The sequence below is a fragment of the Brassica napus genome, chromosome C9 (genome assembly GCF_020379485.1).
Source record: "Brassica napus cultivar Da-Ae chromosome C9, Da-Ae, whole genome shotgun sequence".
Taxonomy (NCBI): domain Eukaryota; kingdom Viridiplantae; phylum Streptophyta; class Magnoliopsida; order Brassicales; family Brassicaceae; genus Brassica; species Brassica napus.
Genome location: NC_063452.1, coordinates 46,569,372 through 46,592,528, shown reverse-complemented (window position 1 = coordinate 46,592,528; position 23,157 = coordinate 46,569,372). Strand labels below are relative to the sequence as shown.

Genomic DNA, 23,157 nt, shown 5'->3' with positions numbered 1-23,157 from the left:
TTTGTTTCTACGATGTGTTAACTACCATTTGATGAGTCTTTCTCATTAAACTTTTTTTTTTAAACTTTTCTGGTTCATTGTATTCAGGATATGCAATGTATATCTGAAATAAATAAACATTTTTTGGATCAGATACGCTCAAATTTTACTATTTCCGTTTAAGTTACTCACTGCCAAATATTGTTGTTGCATGTAAGCAATAATTATGTTCTTGTTGCAATCAAATTTTAAACTTCTTGTACTCGAGCTTATCTTTCTGCAACGATGTCATCAAATTTGAGCAACTGATTCATGAGAAACTTTGCAGTCATGTCAGACTCATCCACCGCAACTTCCCCAATTTACAGAAACTTTCGAAAGATTGAAGTTCTTAAGCATAACTTATTTTTAAAATTAATGTCAGACTCTTCCCCACTACTAATTTGTGCAAACCAAAATCAACTTAAACACAATCTGTACATCATATGAAAATTTATTTGTTTGCCGTAATAGCAGATTGTGTTGCAAATCATATATTTATTTCACTATTTAATTATTTCACAAAAATATATGTTTAACTTTGTTTTCAAGGTTTCTTTTACTTCGATATTGATACGTCCTCTATTTTTAATACATGACGTTTATTAGTTAAGTGTGGTTAAGCAAATAATTAATAAGTGTTCATTAAGCAAAACAATAAATATAAATATTTTTACATGCATGCATAATCACAAAGCGTCTTCTAAAAAAAAAGAGAGTAGTAAATAAAATGTAATTTCTTAAAGTTGTACGGCCGATTGAGTTCAACACGAAATACATAAATTTTTTTATATGCTGGTTTATTGAATTTTTAGTAATACTTTTTATATACAGTTTCCGGTAAGTATTGATTTAAACAATACAAAAATGAATAGCCTATTTATTATAAAAATTACGTTAAATTAGGTAAGAAACTTAGAAACCTAATACAATTAGGTTTTGTTATTTAAAAATATATATGTTTGTTTGAATTTGCGTATATGTTATTATATAAACACCAAGTAAACCATGTTATCCAAATAACTATTATTGCCATAGAAGTGATTGTATAATCTTCATAATAAACTTTTACATTGAATCTATTATATATACTTTAGTTATTATATATAAACAATTTACTATATAACATTATTATAAACAAATAATTGTATTTTTATTAGTATAAATATTTCTATGTTCTTAAGACAAATAACCTTTACATCTAAATTTTTAAAATATTATTTTTATTATAAATTGGAGGATGTGATCAGGTAAAGCAATTTGCCACGTTTGTCAAAGGTCTACCTTAACGTCCGTCAGGAGATGGAGCTGCGAAGAAGAAAACAGAAAAAGAAGAAGCTCTTAGACCACGATAGTGGTGATTGAAGGAGGAGGGGAGTTAGTGGTGGTGCTCCTCCGCAGAACAATGGACCGCCAGAAACTGTGATATACTCTGCTCCACAAGATCAATATCATCCTCCTCATCAGCATATGTATCCAATGGCTCCAAGTCCTCCATGTCACCATATGGACGAACCTCATCCTCCTGTTCGTGTTTGTTATGATGGGTTCGGTTGATTCTTTGTTTGGAAAAATGCAAGAAAAATTCTCAAAGGAAAAATAGTGATGCTGTGAATAACTCATCCTCTTCCTCCATTTCTTATCTATCTCGTACATTTTTACAAATTTCCCGGACATTCAAAGATTCCTCTTTATAAACAAAAGATGCTTTACCCTTCCCACACTGTCTTTGGTTAATCAACTGTTAGGTAAAATGGGATTGATCGGATTATTGATTAAAGATCATCAAGGGATTGTTTATATTCTAAAAACTTAATGTTATCACATAACGAAATTCTCTTGAAGGAAATAAATTGCATACTGATCTGTTTTAGTATGCTTTTTATGTTTTCTGAATTATAGGATGAGCTTTGGGAGAACTCAGAAGCTCTTTATACAATGATCTTTAAACATCAAAGGGAACTTAAACGGAAACAACAGAGAGTTTGTGGCTATGTCATCCAACTTTGTGGCCCACTACGCATGTTCTTCGATGAAGATGTCTCTGCTTTGTACGATGTGAAATTTGTTCTCAGACTAATTCATTTCTGTAAATCAGTTAAACATTCCTCATGTAGAGGATGGATTCGACCATCCCACAGGGCCCGAGGAATAGGAAGGCCTGGCCCGAGTTAGGAAGAGCGACGGCTCGATCTGTCGGCTCGAGAGTCAGGTCTCTCGGCTTGACTCTTGAGTACTTCTAGCTGACCATCGTCGACTGAAGAGCGTTCGGCTCAGCGGTTGCTCGAACACCTACGGGCCTCTCGGCCCAGCAAAGGAGGCCCACCAAGATGGAGTAAAATTAGGTCAAGAGCGAGGCATCGGGACGTCTATATAAGGGAAAGAAGAGACAACGAGAAGAGGATCCGAAATCACTGACCAACACTTGACGGCTAGATTAGGGTTTTCACCTTTACTTCGTCTCGCCGTTAGTTATACTTCTCCGGTAGCTTATCGAGCCACCGGTTTCCTTTCTGTCGCACTCTCCTCTTATTTCCTTGTAACCGATCGAACGTTTTCTCTCCGACCATTAATAAGACGTCTTTGTTTAAGCCCACATCTTATTTATTACCGTTTCAAGATCAAACAGTTGGCGCCCACCGTGGGGCCCTAGCAAAGTAACGTCAGAACGATGGTCGTTAGCAATGATAGTTCAGGCGAGGAGCGCGAAGCTCTCGAGGCGACGCCTACGCCTACACCAGCAACTCCACTTCCCCATCCCGCAACCATGGAAACTATCCTGGCGCGCCTGGCCCTACAAGAAGCGGCACAGAAGGCGGCAGTTGACCAAATCACGGCGATAGCAAAGATCCTCGCTCCCCTCGCTGCAAACGCCGAAGCGTCAACAGCGCAGTATCGTCGACACCTGTTCGCCACATAACGAACCACCGACTTGGCGCCTGCGCGGGATAACGATAACCAAAGTGCCGGTAACGACACCGGTGCGCACACCGCAAGCGAACTAGCCGCGTTAAAACAGTCGGTCCTCGATATCAATTCTAAGATCCACCAAGTGACGACGTCCGCCCCCCAGATCGAGCATGTACTCGCGGATTCTCTTCGTACACCCTTCACGCGAAAAGTTACCGGCGTACGGCTACAGAAGATGGACAAACTCCGTCTTCCAACCTTCAAAGGCCTCTCCGACCCTTCCACCCACGTCACATCTTTCAACATAGCGATGCGACGCGCAAACCTGACCGACGAAGACAAATACGCCGGCAGCGGTGCGGGTCATCACCCCGTCGAGCCTCTGCAGATCAGCCCTCGACTCGTTCAGTTGACGAGCAGACACCTCTTCCTTCTCAGCGAACTCTTTTTTGGCCCGCTCGAGCTCCTCCAAGGCTCCTTTAAGGGCCGTGTCGTATTTATCAATCACGACATTCATCGTGCTATCACCCTGAACGCGCGACACAACAGAAATCGTGAGAAGTTAGGAGTCAAAGGATTCAGAAAAATCGTGAGAAGTTAGGACCAAGCCGTTTACCAGCAGTTTGACCCTTGCAGCTTCTTCGTATTCACCCCCGAAGATCAGGTCCTTCACAGCAGGAAGAGGTTTCGCCCTCCCTCTTAGTTGACGGAGAAACTCCCCACATTTCTCCGGAACATATACTAAGGGAGCCGGTCCCTCGTAGTGAAAGGCGACCTTGTCGGGAAAGTTGAATCCAGGAGCCCTCCTTAGAATAGCAGAGCCACCGGAAGAAGTGCCGATCTGGACGGCCCCTCCTCCGACGGGAATCGGAGTTCTCTCGCAAGGAAGCGTCAGGACAGGGGACTGCCTCTCATCGTCGCCTTCATTATTTCCCCTCCTTATCAGGAGTGGCGACCCCTCGCTATCCCCTTCGGAATCATCCGAGCAAGCGACATTAAGAGAAGTCTCGCGCTCCCCTCCTTCACTCACTCTTTCCTCGTTATTCCGTCCCTCCGAGGCTTCGACCTCAGAACCCCCTTCTTCGGGTTGGATTTCTTCTCCTCGAGCATCTTCTTCCTCTTGCTCGATTTGCTCGTTGGCATTTTCCACCTGCTCATCGGCATCTCCCAACTGCTCGCCGGCGAACTTCTTCTTTGTCTTTTTGGGCTTGCTCTTCTTCCGGGGCTCAATAGAAGGAGGGGCCTCGCTCGTCCCCTCGGCGCCCCTCCCGGCTCCCGAACCATCGTCTCTTTTTCTTTTCTTGCCCTTCCCCGCAGTTCTGGCGCCGGAAGGGAGAGCCTCGCCAGAATGAGGAACCGCTGCTGGGGGTCCTTCCCCGCTAGCCAGCCCCAGCTGGGCCGCTATTATTACGCTCAAGTCAGGGAGAGTGCCCATCTTCTTCGCCTCGGTAATTTGTTTTTGGATATCTCTCGGGAAGATGTCCAGTCGCTTAGCACGAATGGGAAGAACGGTCGGGAGGTCGGATCTCCACCCTCCTGAAAACATAAGGCAGAAGAGTCAGGACGCGACAAAAAAAAATTGCGACTAAAAGAGCACAGTCTAGAGGTGCGAGAGAACGTACTTCGAGCGATTCGATCTTTAAGCCCACAGATCCTTTCCACGGATATCTCAGACCAGCGATAGACTCGAAGCAGAGCGACGGCGCGAACACTCCTCAAGAAATCTTCGGGATAAGCTGGGGAGGTAGGATGGCCGACTGCATACAAAAAAAAGGGTTGGTCAGAATCGACAAATCGCTTACGGTTCGCGATAGAGTATTCTACCGCAAGAACGGTTCCAAAGAACTCGGTAATCGTCTTGGGGAGGCTCCTCGAAGGCCGAGCTGTCGGACTTAAGGAAGAAGTAGGAGCGCTGCCAATTCTGCGTCTTGTTCGGATGACCGGCACATATGTTGCAGTTTGGTCGCATCTTCACCGAGTAGGTGCCATCTTTCATATCGGTTATCGAGGTCATCTCCTCGAACGACCTAACGCTCATCGGCATGTCGATCTGCTCCGCCAAAACCGACAAAGTAACCGCTAGACGCAGCGAGCCATTCAGCAGCTGACTGATCGCGAGATCCCGACGTCTGGCGTATGCTGTGATCAGTCGCGGGATGGGGAACCAGCAACGAGTGTCCTCCTGAAAATAGGATTCGTACACCGTCTGGTACCCCATCGGAGGAGACCAGGGTCTCTGCGCTCCCGTGGGCACAAGGAAGGTCACGCCTACGGCACCCGTAGCCCGAAGAACCCTCTTCACGCTTCCAAGAGTCGACCTCGTCTCCTCTACGCCTTCCCAGTCCTGACCGGCCAAGAAGGCAGGACGCAATAAGTCGGGATGAAGTTGAGGAAGCTCCTCGAAAATTCCATCGGGGTAAAAAGTGGTCGGGAAGAACTCAACCTCAGAATCATCGCCATCCGAGAGACCAACCTCCGCAGGTCGAGCTCTCAGGGTGACCGAGTCAACGGGCATCGCCCCGCTCTGACCGTCTCTCGAACATTCCACTGCATCCCTCGCAACGACGTTCTGACATCCTTCTCTCGCGAGTCTCGCAGCATCCGCAACCAGAAGTCGATGAGAGCGAGATAGATTTTCCGTGTCCATCATCGCCTCGCGATGAATCGCCTCCGAATCTACGACACGACTCCCGTCGGGATTCCTCGTCGGATTCGACGTCGCTGCGGCTGCCTTTCCTTTCGATTGTTCCGATAACCTCTGACCCGACGACATCGCAGAGCGAAACAGCGAAGAACGTTTCGAACAAATCTAACAACGCTTAGAGAGATAAGGGAAAGAGAGAGAAAGTACCTTTGATCGCGGAGAAAAACTTGAAGGAATGGAAGGGGATCCGCGTATTTATAAGGAAAAGAGAGGGGGGAAACTCGAGGCGCCATCATTAGGTCTATTCGGGCCTAAACGGGCCTCGAAATCCGCCCTAAAAACCCAGCGGACCCTCGCGGCGTTTCGACTTCTCGATTCATCTAGAAGAAGAAAAAAGGGGTGGGGGATTCGTGGTATCGTCATTAAAGCCTAAACGGGCCTTAATGGGCCTCGAAACTCTCCCAAATATCCAGCGAACCTTCGCGACGAACCCTTCTTACGACACGACGACCAAAAGGAGAGATAAAAGCCTCTGCTGCTCGCTTCCGAGAGGGCAACGCTGTGCGACTCGCCGACCGATCGTTCAAATCTTCTGACAGACCTCCTATTCTCTCAAACCTTCAAACCTTAGAATCCATCACGAGCTGGAAATCACCCGCTCACTGATGGACTAGGGGGGGACTTACTGTAGAGGATGGATTCGACCATCCCACAGGGCCCGAGGAATAGGAAGGCCTGGCCCGAGTTAGGAAGAGCGACGGCTCGATCTGTCAGCTCGAGAGTCAGGTCTCTCGGCTTGACTCTTGAGTACTTCTAGCTGACCATCGTCGACTGAAGAGCGTTCGGCTCAGCGGTTGCTCGAACACCTACGGGCCTCTCGGCCCAGCAAAGGAGGCCCACCAAGATGGCGTAAAATTAGGTCAAGAGCGAGGCATCGGGACGTCTATATAAGGGAAAGAAGAGACAACGAAAAGAGGATCCGAAATCACTGACCAACACTTGACGGCTAGATTAGGGTTTTCACCTTTACTTCGTCTCGCCGTTAGTTATACTTCTCCGGTAGCTTATCGAGCCACCGGTTTCCTTTCTGTCGCACTCTCCTCTTATTTCCTTGTAACCGATCGAACGTTTTCTCTCCGACCATTAATAAGACGTCTTTGTTTAAGCCCACATCTTATTTATTACCGTTTCACGATCAAACACCTCAAAGCTTAAAACACCATTGCTTTGTATAGGAAAACCAGCCACTGTTCACTGTAGCAACAAATCAACTTCGTACCAAAACAGACAAAACAAAAATATCTCTCAAAGACGATTGCAGATACCAATATTGTAAAGAAAAAAACAGCATGCAATCCTCCTTACCTTTCCATCAACCAGTAGAAGATCAACTCCCATCAGCTCTCCACCTTTCTTCACATTCCGAGATTCCCAGAAATGAAAGTTCCTCGTTACTACACTTTGTCTGCACCAACCAGCCTTGAGCTCAGAGAAATAAAGAAGTTGATTCACCATTTTTGGAACTTTCACAAAAATCATTTTAACGATTTTGATGGAACAAAGAGACGTGCGTGAATTCTCTCCCAGGGTATGTATATATACTCAATCACTGAACCTGCTAAGGAATTGAAGAGGCATTGACGCTCAAGTAGTGGACGTCGTTGATTGAATGCCATAATTGTGTACGTTTCTGAATCTATGAGGAGCTGGAGGGGTACGGCGAAGATTTTACAGTGAGAAAAGAGTCGGCCAAGTTCGTCGGGATCAAATCCTATGTTAGAAGTATGGGCTGAGTATGATATGGGCTTTACTTCTTACGTGTATTCGAGCTATTTTATTATATGAAACTCGTAACTGAACCAAAGCCCATTTATTCTATAAAACTCGTAATTGAACCAAAGCTCATAAACATCACAAGAAAACAAAAATGAAGAGGACACGTGTCTAAAAACGCTCATACCTCCGTGCTGACGTGGCGGCTTGAAAAAGGAGGTAAGTCTACTTTATTATTATAGATAGATAGATAGATAGATAGATAGATAGGTAGATAAATAGATGTTATAGATAATGAGTGACTTTCTACTCTTTTCTAAGCTTATCCACGTGTTTTCATGGGACCTACATAAGTAAATTAGATGTTTGTTACAATTGCTTGATGCAAACCGTGTATATTGAATGTTGGGCCAGTTATTATTTCTAAAACCCATTAAGAAACCACCTTTATATGTACTTTCTTGATATGCATGTATGTGGATTCCGGAGCCCGTAACAAGTTTATACGGTGATGAAGGTTGGAGACTAGGTCAAATTGAGTATTCATTCCTTCCGACGATGGACCGTCACTCTCTGGACCGATGTGATAATCCCTTTTCCATTAAACTCTCTATCTCCCCCTTACTCCAGATCCCACTCTTTATCTCCTTGGATGAAGAGCTGTTGTTCTCTGAACCCTGCAACAACATCCTGGTTACATTAATTTTTTAACTCCACAAAGCTTTCCATCTCCCTCTCTTACTATCAAAACCGCTAGCGTAAAAATGAGGTGAGTCCCTATAAATAGTTTAGGGTTTGAGTAGAGAATTCAACATCTTATACACAAAATCTGAGTTTTTCTTCCGCTGAACTGTTGATCACTCCGTTCGAAAAATTAAACAGCTCAGACGATATGGCATACTCTGTTATAGTTGTCACCACGGTTAATCCCAGAAAATTTGAAGGTTTGCTTATCTATATTTCAAATAATAATATGTAGATGTGTGTAAATTTAACTCGGAAGACACCACCTTCTACACATACGTCTTCATTGATTCTATAACCTAACACATATTCTTCCCTCCGTAGGTAACCTATTTCTGAACTCCACACCGGCGACTAAATTCTATTTTCACACCAACATTGCTGCCATCGAAGCGGTCACCGCCAGGTTTGTCGCAAATCTGACTTAAATATAGACAACCAACAACTTTCGCTACAGTTCCAACCCAAGCTTCTGTACTTTCGCTACCGTCTTTAGGGGAATTAACATAATGTCAAGGTTTCAGTAACAATCTTGATGTTTTCATAACTTACAGACGACAAACACAAAAGCTTGTGTTTGAAGTTGAGCTTCCCAAGTAAAATACATATGGGACGTGAAATATGCATATATCTTACATATGCATCTTTGAATTAGTATGTTTGTAACATTTTCCCCAGTCCATTGTATTTCAGTCAAATGTCATTCACTACAACTAATTAGAGTTTGGAGAAGCAGCTGAAAGACATGGTGAAGCGTGGAAAGAATCTGAAAGTGAAGGTAAGTTTTTCTTCATTGAATATTTACATTTAACAAGGCGGCTGTTTAAATATTTATTTGTTTTAAACTATTATAAACATAGACAAAGCATGTAAAGAATGGAAAAACTGTTTCAAGCGGTTATGATTATGTAGAATCCGACTGTACAGAGATGTCAAATATATAATAGTTTGTGACTTTGTCTCTTTGAAACTTCGCTTTAATTGGATTTGAGGAATTACAGTGACACTTTTCGGTTTAATTTCATGGAATTTCTATGGATGGGCATGCTGTCAAGTTGAGGTTTCCTGAACACAAGCGGAGGGACACGGCTGGGAGGTTTGAGATAATATTCCAATTTCCAACAAAGTTAAATGTTAAAGTTGTTGCTGTTGCGGCAACCGAAAGAGCTAAGAAAGCTTTTCAGCACAATGAACACGTAATAATAACTGCTGAAGTTTAGGTCTTATGCGTCCTTTTGGGTAAAGATTTTCGTTGCAACTTGCAAGTCACAACAAGGAGATGTGTCATTAGTCTTGGATTTACTATTCTTAGAAACATCAATCACAATTATTCATGTTTCTTTGTGTATGCAAAGCTTCCAAAGAGGAACATGGAACAGTACTCAAGTAACGGTTTTGTTGGTTTCATGCCAAAGCAAGAGACTCCAAATGCGAGAATGCATGGTCGAGCACCCATCCCTATAGACGCCATTTGGTAAGCCTTGTGTTGTATTCTCTTCTCTTTCTCTCTCTCTCTCTCTATCAAACCTCTTCATTTGGATGCTTTATCAACTGTTTATTTACCATTGCAGATGACCGAGTGGGCCAAAGATGACAATAGCATGGAAGAGAAGAGGCGACGCTCAACTGGTAAGTATAAAGAAAATGATCTTCCAAAGAGAAGAAGAACAGCAGAATAACCACACCCCCTCTATTAAAAAGTTGGTTTTATAAGTCACCACTGTGATCGATAATTCTGAGTTATTGAACTTTTACTCTGTACTAACTTAATATACTGGACTATTAATTTATGCTTTCTGTTTTTTTAATTTAAATGATAGAAAAGAATGTGTTATATACATTCAAAAGTATTTCTACAGAATATTTTGGTTGTTGCTTGCAAGTGGTTGAGCTTTAACGCACAAGTGCACAACATATTGGTTTTAACACAAACTCTTGAGAAAGAATATTTTCTACACTAATAAGAAAGCAGAAAGATGAATCTAGAGAAGCACTGTATAATGCTTGATGACATACAGAACATAATTTCTTGCAAGAGAAAAATAACCGACATGGATAAGCAACAAAAAAAAAACATTAACACTATATATAGATATGAATACATCAATCGTAGCCCAAAATGTACACAAATTAACCAGTAAATTACACACATTTATCTTTCAATTGCAAGCATAACAAACTGCAACACACCAAACACCGACCCCCGCGCTTGGGCGGGGTTGATGATCCCTAGTTTACCTAATACTTAACAAAATTGTTTCAATACGCAATCTACATAAGTGCGAACTGTCCAATATTCAAATATATGCATCACGGTTTTCACGTCGGTTCAAGTCTCATATCTCCAAGAAGCATTTATGATTTAACTATATTATTACGTATACGCACATGTAATCTATCTATATATATAAAATAGACTTTTCTCTCTTCTTATGACATGTGGAAGGGGGGGTTTGTTGACATGTGTCCACTTTTTTGTTTTTTTACATTTTAGATCATTCTTCTTTTAGATTATTGCAATTTGGTTCACTATTTTCTAATTATACACTATATAATCCTTCTCACACTAACCATCATCATTTGAAGTTTGATAATCTATTTTAATCTATTTTATTGTTCAAAAAATTGCAAAACAAATAAATAAATAAATAAATAAGTAAAAAAATATAAATGTATTTTAAATATTTAATTTATTCACAGCTAAAAATAGCATAAACTTTCGCGATTTTATTATTTTTTACTATTTTCTATTATTTCATTTACAACTATATATTTATCTTAATATAACACATAATCTAAACATAAAACTTTCATAATCACAGAGAAAAAAATGTCAAAGTAATACTAACTCAATAAAGGTCCAGAACTCAAAGGCGATCAAGAACGAAAACTAACTTACCCCACTTTATCATAGAGTGTCTTGGCCAGAACAATCAAAAGTCAGTAAAATGTAGAAATATAATCTTGAGATAAAACAATCCCTCAAACACAAATGAGCGTGATCAAGGACCAGTGCAAAGAATTAAGAAAGCGGGTTAGAGGAAGAATAATCAACAGAAGGCCAAATCACCACGAAGCAGGAAGAGACATACAAAATGAACGATAAGTACAACCACCAGCTAAGAGGTTAGAAGCACCTCACAAACTAAACAAGCACAAACAAGACGCCTATGCCGGTGAAGAACCACAAAGCTCGGGATAGAAGGGACCAAATCTTCAAGAGACTAATACTGCACACTTATACTAAGGGGAGCAAAGGAAGAATAGAACAACATGAGTGAGGGAGAACGGAAGCCAACCCCCGAGAAACATGAGCCCAGACTTGAGACCAGAAACAATCTTCCAAATCTAAAGAGCATACTCGGAGGAGAACATTATCCAAACCTGGAGTGGCAAACATGGCGAAAGGGAAAGTCACAGAGACGCAAGCAGCGATGAAAGCTGCAACGAGATGAGGGAACATAAATTGAAGGGTAGACAAAACGAAATCATCAAATCGTGGAGCCGTCCTCGAGCTATAGAAGTCAAATCACCAAAAATCATATCTTGAAAACCAAGACGAGAAGGGAGTATCAATGGTAAGCCAAAGACGAGGAAAACAACTTTAAAGACGACTAAACTCTGACCCAACCCAAAGAGATGCAGTTCATAACATCAGCTAAAATCTAAGGAAGAAGAGGAGCATCCAATATTGAATGGAGCAGCCTAAAACGACGCTAGAAACAACCGCACAACTGGGAACTCCTAAACCCGATTTACAACAAATACCAGAAATCTCAAAGTGAAGAAGGCGATAAAGAACAAGAGCATGAGGTAAGTCTTTTTCGGTGATGATGAGAAACACTCCATACCAAAAAGGTAAACAAAATACATAGATATTGAAGGCTCAATTTCAAAATATGGGAAAAAGACAAAAACATCTTGAAAGTTATAATGTTCAAAAATATGAAAAAAATAAACGATAATTTTGACACTGAAACTGTTAATCTTAAAATCAACAAATGCATAAATGCAAATTTAAGTTATTTAAATTCAATATATTTTTACATTAGAGGCTCACTTCACTACTATACTAGAAAAAACACATTATTGAAAAAATAAAGACAAAATATATTAACATATCACTATTACTACTACATAACACAATAAAAACACCAAATAACGTTCTTAACAAATAAAAATGATCATCTAATTACATTATCCAAAAAATCATACTTTTAACAACAATAAAACAATATTCCACGCGAAGCGCGGACACCCATCTAGTTTGTAATAAATGAAACAAGAAAAACACATTTCACAAATGTCATGCGTATATACTCTTTATCTCTTAAATTTTTCGTGCAGTCTATAATTATAAACCTTGGAATCTAACTCTTTCAAGTAGCTTTGACAAGGACCTTGGCTGTAGAACTGGTCTCGTACAAGTAAACTAGATGATAACTCACGCGCAAGCACGAAGTGAATTTTTTATACTAATGTTTTTTTATTAAATGGTTTTAACATTTTGTAACACAACAATATTTATCGATTATAAAATGACGAATACAAATATTGGTCTCTTAAATGTAATATTATTGTTGAAAAGTTAATGTATTACGTTCATTTTAATTATTTTTAAGATTTCATATGCACAAAAAAATTAAGTTTTGTGGCTTACAAAAAACATTTTGTAACACAATAATATTTATCGATTATAAAATGACGAATACAAATATTGGTCTCTTAAATGTAATATTATTGTTGAAAAGTTAATGTATTACGTTCATTTTAATTATTTTTAAGACTTCATATGCACAAAAAAAATTAAGTTTTGTGGCTTACAAAAATCACAAAAACCAGATATGCAACATCATTTATAAAATGATGAAAGAGATTAGGTTTTCTGCTATCGATTTGTTTAATCTTGACTCTCCATAAATGAATTCATTTTCTACTTCTTTAAAATTGTGCTTTCGTTCTCGTTTCTGTTTCACTGATACGAGTAATGTTTCTTTTTTTTTTAACTTCTTCTGTGAATTCGGTATTACATAAGAGTCAATTTAAAAAGATGGACATCTGTAAAAATTAGTTCCACTTCATATACATATCTAAGAATCAAAATTTTGAAAAAATATCACCGGCAAACTCTATTCACAGATTAGTGTTCAAATGTAATATATCAAGCTGTTATAGAATATAGGTGCAGACTCGAAATATAAATGTATGTCCAGTATATATTCACCAGTTCGGTCTAAAAATCATCTAATTCTAGAACAACAAAACAAATTACTTATTTTATTAACCTACGTTTTGAGGTTTAGTTACTTAAGAGTATACCGATAAAAAATATATACATAATACTTTACCATTATAGTATATGTAAACTATGTATAAAGTTATAACTTTTTGATTTATTAAATGATAAACTAGAAAACTTATAATAAATAGTTCAAATCTCTCATTCTTACAATTATAATAACTAGACAGAGTATTAGGAAGAAACAAATATTAAACGAATGATCAAATTTCTCATTCTTTGAACAAACTCAGAAGGAGGTGATTAAATCTTGTCATGATACTTTTAGGAATAAAAATATCAAGACTTAAATATTTAATCGGAATGAAATAATATATATATATATAGTGCTTCCAATATTAAAACTCACTTCGATTTGAAGAAGTGTATTTCTGAGATTGTCAGGATCAAATAACATATTAGAAACCACATATTTAAAAGATAATTTGTATACATAAAAGTATATACATTAGAGTAAAGCATATAAATCAAAACCAAAACCCTTTGTTTATTTACAATCATGTTTTTGGTAAATAAATAAAAAAAATTCTATTTACTTTATATGACATATAATTAAACTTTAGTGATATTGACATAGACATAAAATAGTATATTTTAATTTAAATATTTATTATTGACACTTCATATTCATATGATTTTATTAACATTTGTATATTTGCTGTAACAAAATTTAAACCATTAATCACAAAACTTTTAATGTGAGATTTATCAATACAAATTTCAAAATTAAAATATTAAGATCTCAATAATTTTTCAATGCAAATTTTGAAATTAACATATTTTATATTTTATATAGTATATAGTATATAATTCAATTTAAATTATATTAATATATATATATATATATAATATGAATATATATTAATGATACTTCATATTCATACGATTTATGATCATTTGTATCTTTTTGAACAAAAAAAGTTAAACCATTGATCACAAAATTTTCAATGTGGGACTTTTACCATTTTTAGTAATTTATAGTTGTTTAAAAAAAATTAAAATATAACATATAAGAAAAAAATCTAATTTTTTTATTATATGCTTAATGTGATTGTTTAATTTATTTTAATAATATAAAATTAAACAAAAGAGAGAGAGGATATGAAAATTGTTATCAAATATGTATTATTCATAATCATTAATTGTCATATATATGTTAATCATATTAGGTAATTCCATAGCTTTTATTTAAGAAAAGAACTAAAAATATTCTTGTGTACCCTACTAATCAATTTGATAGTTAGTTTAATAAAAATTATAATATATATATATATATATATATATATATATATATATTTGTATGGACCAACTTGTTTTTCTAAATATTCTAAGAATCATCCTAGTGATGATACTTGGCTACGAAAACGTGTTGTAATACTCTAGGATTAATATATAGGGGATGAGTTGCCACTAAATACAAATAGGAGGATATTTCTATAGTTTTATTTGAGAAGACAATTTTATATATGTTGCTCTTAAGTTAATTTTACAATTGTCAATTACAAAGTTGTGTTTAAAAATTATTTTTTATCTTAAAGTTGCCATTTTACTTATTAAACTATAATTAGGCTTTCAAATTTTTTCTTTACAAATTCACATTCGCATAAATAATAAAAGGGAAATACTTATAAATACAAAATATACAGATCTTTATATATAATGTAAAAAGGAAATATCAACAAGATTTAAAAATATACTCCCTATGTATATGAATAATTGACGTTTTGAGTATTTTACACATATTAAGAAAAAGTGAATACATAATTTTGTTTGTTACTTTTTAGTTTTACCAATAAAGTTTCACTAGTCATAATTTTATATTTTTCTTTATGTTTTTATTTTAAAAGCAAGTGCATTAACTATACTCATACTTCAGTGGAACCTGACTTTGAAACATCATCGCCAAGCTCATCTCAGTTAAGTGCATGTGTTTTCTTTCTGCAACTTCATTCTGAGCAGGCGTATGTGGACATGACATCTGATGCTTGATACCTGACTTTTGCAGATGATTCTTGAACTTATTACTCACAAATTCACCACCCCTATCACTCTGAAACACTTTGATATTTTTGTTGAACGGATTCTCCACAAGATTCTGAAACAACAAAATATTTCATAGAAATCAGACTTTATTCTGAGAGGATAAAACCAACTAAATCTTGAAAAAGCATCTATAACCACCACATAGTATCTGAAACCTTGTACAAACTCTATAGGAGAAGGCCCCCAAAGATCACAATGAATCTTGGCTAGTGGTTCTACAGTGAATGACTCTGAAACTGAGAAAGGAAGACTAAGACTTTTGTCCATTTGACACGGCTCACAAACGAGCTTATTTGAGCTTTTTCTCATTGAGATAAAAAAAACTACGTTGCAGTTGTTGAAGAACCAGAGGATTGGCATGTCCCAACTGATGATGCCAAACCAACTCATCAACAGCTTGTTGTCTTGTAGAGTAGAATGCTTTGAAATCCTGATTCTCCAACACGTAAAGACCCTCATGCCTTGGACCGTTTGTCAGGACCTTCATTGTTTTGAGATCCAGAATGTAGACCTTTTGTGCATCAAAGAACACACCACAAAGATAATCCTCACATAACTTAGAGAAAGATAACAAGAGCTTCTTGACAGAAGGACAAACCAATATATCATTAAGAGGAATACTACTTGTGTTGACTGAGAGATTCGTGAAAACAACGTGCGTAATGGGTAAAAAATTACCATCTGCTACCATGTTAGACTCCAAGCAGTGGTATGGAACAGACTGTCCTTGTTGGAAGTAATGTGACTTGTAGCACCAGAGTAAAGATACCACTCATTTCATGTTGCATCTGTTGTCTGTAAAGCTGCCAATGCTTCGGGAACATCGTTGCTTTGATAGTTGTTGTCAAAACGATTCCAACACTTCAAAGCTGAATGACCACTCTGCCACAAATCTAACATGTAGGGCGAGTGTTGTTGCCAGCAGTAGCTGTAGTTTGCTGATGAAACCCACGACCACGAGAAGAGTAACCTCCTCTTCCTCTGTTTGAGCCAAAACAACAATCCCTCTTCCTCTGTTGTTGTGCTGGGCTGTTTGATGAGCTTCGTGTGAGTTTGCAGAAGCACTTTGAAACGCCCTGTCCTGAGCAAAAGAAGCAGCTTCATACGCTTGAAAACGTGCATCGTATCCTTGTATGTCATACAAGACATCGGTGAAAGATGGTGTTACGAGACATCGAGCTCTGTATAACCGTGGAGATAGGGTCATAATCACGACCAAGACCATTCAGAAAGCCACAGATCTTCATAGACTCATCAATGGGTTTGCCAATAGAGCTCAACTGGTCACAGATGGAAGAGTAGTCACGAGCATAGACGGAGAAGGTTTTACCCTGTTTTGTGAAAAGGTATAGCTTTCGTTTGAGCTCAAACTCTCTCCCAATAGAGCTTCGATTGTACGTGTTGGCTAGAGACATCCATACCTCAGAAGAGGTGTTTAGAGCACACACACCACCAAGCGCTTCTTCAGACAACGTGCCAAATATCCACGATTTCACAACTGGTCCGTACAGAACCACGCTTCATGCGCTGGATTTGGAACCGCTTGAACAACCTCATCAACACGACGTTCAACAACTAAAGGAGGAGCTGGATATCTTCCATTGATGAAATCAAGGAGCTTCTGACTGCTAAGGAGTGACTCCACAAAAGATATTTGGAATCATTGAACTTCAAGGTAACATAACTTGCAACATGAACACTAGAAAGAAAAATATAAGTTTCTGGAGAATCGGCCATAGTAACACATGTTAAGGTTTATGGCTCTGATACCATAATAAGAACACGAAAACATAGCAGAATCTGCTGAATAATACCTTTCTTATTATGACTATTTTGGATGCCTATTACAAGAGATGCTTATGACTATATATAGAGAGACCTTTACACAATACAAACTTGACAGGTGTCTAGTCTTTAGGTTGAATAGCATCAAATCTGTTATACAGCTGTAAAGGCATCTTCCTCGTTGCTTCTCTTTGTAGAAATTGTAATAGAGAGTGAGCACAAAACCGATGGAGACAGAACATAGACATTGGGCTTGATGACATCCTTGTTGCTCATGGGCTTCATCTTGTTGATTGATTGACTGAGTCCACTCCCTTGTCAGTATTACTTTTAATAGATTACTAGACCCCGCGGGTATGAATTTTCAGTTTTTAATTATTTATTTTATTAAATGATGTATTTGTAATATTCGTTCATATTATATTTATTAAGTAAATATTTTTTTTGCATCTTAAACTATCTATTTTTTTACGAATGTGTGATATCATATAAAAAATATAAAAAAAATGAGTATATAGAGTTAATTAGATAATTGTAAAAACAGAAGAAAAAAAATTCGTGTGCGATATCATATAAATAATGATCCGCCCAGTTAACAAAAATCATGATTTTTATATGTGTAATTTGTTTTATTTTGACCATATCCTTAAAATTATATTAAATTTTACATATTTAATTAGAATATTTTAATATCTTTACCTTTTTATTTGAAATGCAACTCAATATTTTTAAAAAATTATAACAAAATATTTAAAAAATATTTTTAGAATTTGTTTGAAAAATACAAAACATTTTAAATTAAAATTATCCTAAAATATGATAAGTTTTGATGTAAACGAAAACTCAAATTATGTCAAAAATAATTATATTCAATGATAATAACAATTTAAATTGATTATTTTTAAGAAAATACATTTACAAAAATATTGTTTGAAAGAAAATTCATTTATCTTTCAAATATAAAATGAAAATATTATAATTAATTAATAAAAAAATATAAATAAAAACCATAAATTTAGCAAATGACAACTGAGTTATATTATGCTAAAATTTTCTTTCTAACAATTTAGCAAATGACAAATGAGTTATGAGCAAATAATACCATATAATTTTTAAAAGCATAGCAATTCTTAAATATTTTTTGAATAAATAATTATTTTTAAATTTAATCAACTGAAAATAATATCCGTACAATTGTATGAGTCAAATTTTACTTTTATTGATGTATGTTATATATTAGTGCTACATGTTTTAGGTAACATTTTAATGATGCACGTTTTTTAAAATCTCTATTACTCCCTCCGTTCGGATATAAGTGACGTTCTACAACTTTTTTTTTGTGTCAGAATATATGACGCTTACGAAATTCTATGCATAAACTGACAACAAAAGACTATTTCTACCCTTACAATTATTAACATCAGATTCTAGTCAAAAGTTCAAACTGCTGACTTTTTTGTTGTGTATTACGAGAAATATATTTATATTTCCAAGCAATGAAAAAGTAATACTAGTGATAAACTAAAATTAACTATACCACCCACTATATATTACGACATCTTCTTCTTTGTCTCTTTCAATATGTATAACTTATCAATTTAAAATGGAGAACGAGGAGAGCAAAGAAAAAGATGATTTACCAGTTGACAGAGTTTGTTTTCGTGTCAATCGTGATTTTGATTTGAATAAATTGTTCTTTTATGATGAAGGAGAGCTTCACCCTGACAAAGCAATTGAAGAAGCTTTACTTGAAATGTTGAAGATTTATCTTCCACATTCTTTTTAAGATCAAATAATGTCTTCTTGTATTGCAAGTTATTTTATCATAATAAAGATGTGAAATATAGTTTCACGTTTCTATTTTTCTTATTTTCTTTGTTCCATTCAATTTTTTTAAAATTGTTTAGATCAAATGACCTTAAGATCTATTTGATCATATAGACACAATATAATACTCAATAATTTTAAAATAAAAATTACTTCAAGATAGTAAACTCATAAAAACAAAACAAAATGAGAAATAAAAAATCTGAAAAATAAATAAGTTCTAACGATGAGTTCAACAATCTTAAAACTAAAATTATGAAGATGCTAATGTAGCCATTACGCTTTGAACCAAGGAGACATCACAACTTATTTGAAGAGGAAGACGATTCTCTCTATCAAGTGTAGCTTTCTTCATGTGCGGGATTTTATATTTGTTGTCTCCTCCAGTTTTCATGATCTCTTTCATGCACGATTGAAGGGTCAAAAAAATATAATTAACCTTTTCAGCAGCGTACTCTTCGAATGATTCTTCCACGACATGAACAAGATCTGCTACGGTTCTGGGACATGTCTCGTGCTGTAATGATTGGATTGCACTGAAATATCCGAGATCTAAAATGTTTAGATCCGGTGAATTTGCTGGTTGACACATCAAACGTATATCAAACCCATTTTTGCAGGCAGCCTCTTTAAACTCTTTATCACCACACTGGACATGTGTCCTTGCGTTGTCTTGTTGGATGAAAATAGTCTTCCCCCGATCTTCAACTGGCCATCTTTCATGAATTACTGGAATGACCTTTTCAATCAAACATGCTCTTATGTCTTCTCGTTTCACAGAAGTTGATGCTTTTAGCTCTACGGTTCCAGCGTCTCGGTTTTTGCTTCGCCTCTTAGCTGGTTGCATGGTAACAAAAGGAAACACTCCTATTTTGCCAGAAAATGTCTCATTTCCTTCCTCGTCAAATCTCGGTCGAGCCATCGCCGCCAAGAACATCACCTTCTCAATGTAGTTCTTACTTTGACATGTACGATGCGGTACCTCTTCATCAGGAACTAAATAATACTTCTCCATTTTTTTTGTCATGTAGAACCATTTTTCGTCAATATGTACAATGTTGTACATATTGACGAATTTTGGTTCATGAATCAAAGAGTCTTTTTCTAGCATGGAGAAACAAAACTTCAACCTATCTCTTATATTCCCATCCTTTAAACTTGGTTTGATAGCATTAGTGTGACGACGAAGCGTACCTTCTTTGACACGTTTATGCAACGTTGAAGTAGCAATACCCAAACTCTTTGAGAGCGATCGAAGTGATGTTCTCTTGTGAAATGGAATACTCTTAACTTGATTCAAGTTGAGAGGAATTTTCTTGCGACCACAATTTCCTGATTTTTTGTGGCAGACGTTAACTGCTTCACCATTTGAAGTTTCTTTTGCTTGTTGCCAAATCCGTTGCACGGTTCGGATAGATACCAGAAACAATTCAGACACTTCTCGAGTAGTATTTTTTTTCAGATTTCCATCATGGCTTCTCTCCAACAAAGCATTATAGATTGCCCATCTTTCTGTGTTCGAGAGATTTTTCTTCTTGCCACTTGGAATCTCTATGTCATTATATATCTCTGCATATTGACAATTAAAATAATTTATTAAAACTGAAAATCTGAAATATACTAACAACACATATACACATAAGTTTATTCGTGGAAATTCTATTAGAAACAAACCACAATTCGATAATTTGATTGTATACAATTTTTATTTAAAAAAGCAAACATAATCTATTTTAGAAAACGCATCAGAAACAAACAAAACCAGCAACTTTTATTGACTTGTATACTTGTAATTGTCGTAAACATGACTATACGTAATTTTTAGAACAAATCAACATAAACTCATACCTTGATCTGTTTCAGTAAAAAGATCGCTTGCATAGACGTGACTGTTAACGAGTGCATCATCATCATCATCATCATCATCATCATCATCATCTTCTTCTTCTTCTTCGTTATCGAGTGTATCTACTTCTTCATCTGTTGGTGTTTGATTTAGATCAAATAAAAACTCATTTTCATTGGCTATATATGGAAGATTCAAATCAAAGTTAGAATCCATGAGTGATTGTGATTCAGTCGATTGTTTCTGTAAATATATAGCATAAGCAATTTTTTTGGTTTGGCTCCATTATCAGTTTAAAAACTTTTGTTTTGGCTCCATGCTTAAATTTTTTTGGAGAATTTTAACACTGAAATCTTCTTTGTTCTTGCATTTCTTCATTTTCAATTCAACACCACATATACGTATTTGACTAAAAAAATTAATTAAGCATTTAAGGATTTTGTATGTGAAACTGTTATGTCACGACTAAGAAAAATTGGAATCAACATCCTTTTGACTGAATAATGGTCTTTAGTAATAATGATATGAAATAAATTAAACATTAAACACTAATGAATAAGGTTAAAATAGATATTACATTAGCTTTCTTAATTGGTGTGCAATATTGTAAAACGTCACTTATATCCGAACGGAGGGAGTATTAAAATTATGCACGTAAGGATAACTCATGAGTTTTTTTGGTTTATTAAATTACATTACGTCCAAATTTATTTAAGGTTATTTCATTAAGGTAACTGAAAAAGACAAACAATAAAATAGGAAGTTTAAATTCATTTAAACATATTTTATTAATTTAACTGAAAATATAAGTAATAAATTAGGTAGTTTTATTCATTTTAAGATATTTCATAAATGCAACTGAAAATGACAAGCAAAAAAATAGGGAGTTTAATTAACGAAGTAAAAACATTTTCAAATGGTTAATTCTCTTTTAATAATATAGATTACTTTTAATAGTGAGACTTACATGAATTCGGCCAATTCCTATCTCCATTCTTCTATGCGGTCTCGATCCGGACTTGAAGGGTTTTTCCAGTACAAAAACATGCATCAACTACATTTTAATTTGAAATTCATACCTCAATGATTAAAAAATGGTTTATACATACATTGTCGTTAACTCTCAGCTAGCAAATGATGACCTGGAATATAGACGTGGATTAGCAATTTATGTTTTTTAAATTAGACTAATTAACAAAACAAAAACGAGGTGTTTTGAAAATTTTATAATAAAAAATCACCAAAATCGACCTCGAGGCTCTCAGCCTAAGTGTTGTGCGTGAAGAAGGAGAAAAAAAAATGTCAAGAGTGTTGGGTGATCCGGAAATATGCTGGGAAGTACAAAATATTCAAAAATCTGGTGCGAATTCCATCTTCAGTCAAGCTATTGAATTGAAATTGAAGGTCGAAAGTAGTTCTATCATCTGAGAAAGAGGTAAGTTTATTACAAAATTGAGGTCTAATGGAAGGGAAATTGAATGTTAGGTTGCTTACAGGTAGAATTGTAGGTAATATAGCTTTTGGGTGTTTCGATCTTAATGTAGATAGTATAAATTTAGTATGCACACTTTGTGTTTGATTGATTTCCTCATGAGATGTTAGGAGTGATTGGTTGAGCTATAGCAAATGCTTCATCTTTAATTTCTATCTACAACTATAAAAATTATCAATCATATTTTATTTAGTTTTAAAAACTAAAAAAAAACAATGGTTGTAGAAGGCATATTTTCTAAAGCAAACAAATATTGTTTTAGCAATATTTTTTGTTTTAATTCTTTTCTCATTTAATTATTTTCTCGTTTAATTCTTACAGCTTCATTGGATATAACTACATTAAAAAACTCTAGTTAATTACAGCTGTCCAACCAATCATCTATCTTTTTCGGTTTCAGGGATTGCTTAAGGCAGTGGAATTGGAACTACCAGCGGTGAAGCATAAAATATGTGCTAGACACATCGTTAGTAATATCAAAAAGATCATTTTGAAGAAGCCTTAAATAAAAAAATTTGTTTTGGGCAATTTCAGACATTTTCAGTAAGGCAGACTGCAAAGCCGCTTTAAAGAAACTAAAGGCCTATGGCGGATATAATTTCTCTTCAAGATGGGGAAAGACCAAGCCAGAGTCAGCCAACACAAACATCTCCTGTTATTGATTGAGTTCCATGTATATGGTCTTTTTCTTTTAGTGTTGTGATGGTTTTTTATTCTTGGTTATGCCATAGTTTTTTTATTTGATCTTTTGCTTTCTTATACAAAGATGTTCTCAG

The 23,157-nt window shown here is 36.1% G+C and overlaps 1 protein-coding gene and 2 long non-coding RNA genes across 6 annotated transcripts; 1 reads left to right on the top strand and 2 right to left on the bottom strand.

The window, feature by feature from the left end:
* Positions 1–7,213: 7,213 nt before the first annotated feature.
* LOC106385112 lies at positions 7,214–9,903 on the top strand. Of its 4 annotated transcripts, none has more exons than XR_002661235.2 (5): positions 7,214–8,114; positions 8,228–8,289; positions 8,414–9,328; positions 9,445–9,563; positions 9,661–9,903. It is a non-coding gene; the product is annotated as an uncharacterized LOC106385112 (long non-coding RNA). The 4 variants fall into 4 exon arrangements; XR_001277095.3 differs by having other exon boundaries at positions 7,642–8,114; positions 8,414–8,495; positions 8,783–9,563; XR_007328795.1 differs by having other exon boundaries at positions 7,235–8,114; positions 8,233–8,289; positions 8,414–9,563.
* A 5,485-nt stretch (positions 9,904–15,388) lies between these two features.
* On the bottom strand, positions 15,389–17,607 carry LOC106385079. The gene is made up of 2 exons (XR_001277080.3): positions 16,110–17,607; positions 15,389–15,942 (listed from the first exon to the last, which is right to left on the bottom strand). It is a non-coding gene; the product is annotated as an uncharacterized LOC106385079 (long non-coding RNA).
* A 1,689-nt stretch (positions 17,608–19,296) lies between these two features.
* On the bottom strand, positions 19,297–20,058 carry LOC106383382. The gene has a single exon (XM_013823495.1). The coding sequence runs from the start codon at positions 20,056–20,058 to the stop codon at positions 19,297–19,299; it is 762 nt and encodes a 253-aa protein (XP_013678949.1).
* Between the last annotated feature and the right edge of the window lie 3,099 nt (positions 20,059–23,157).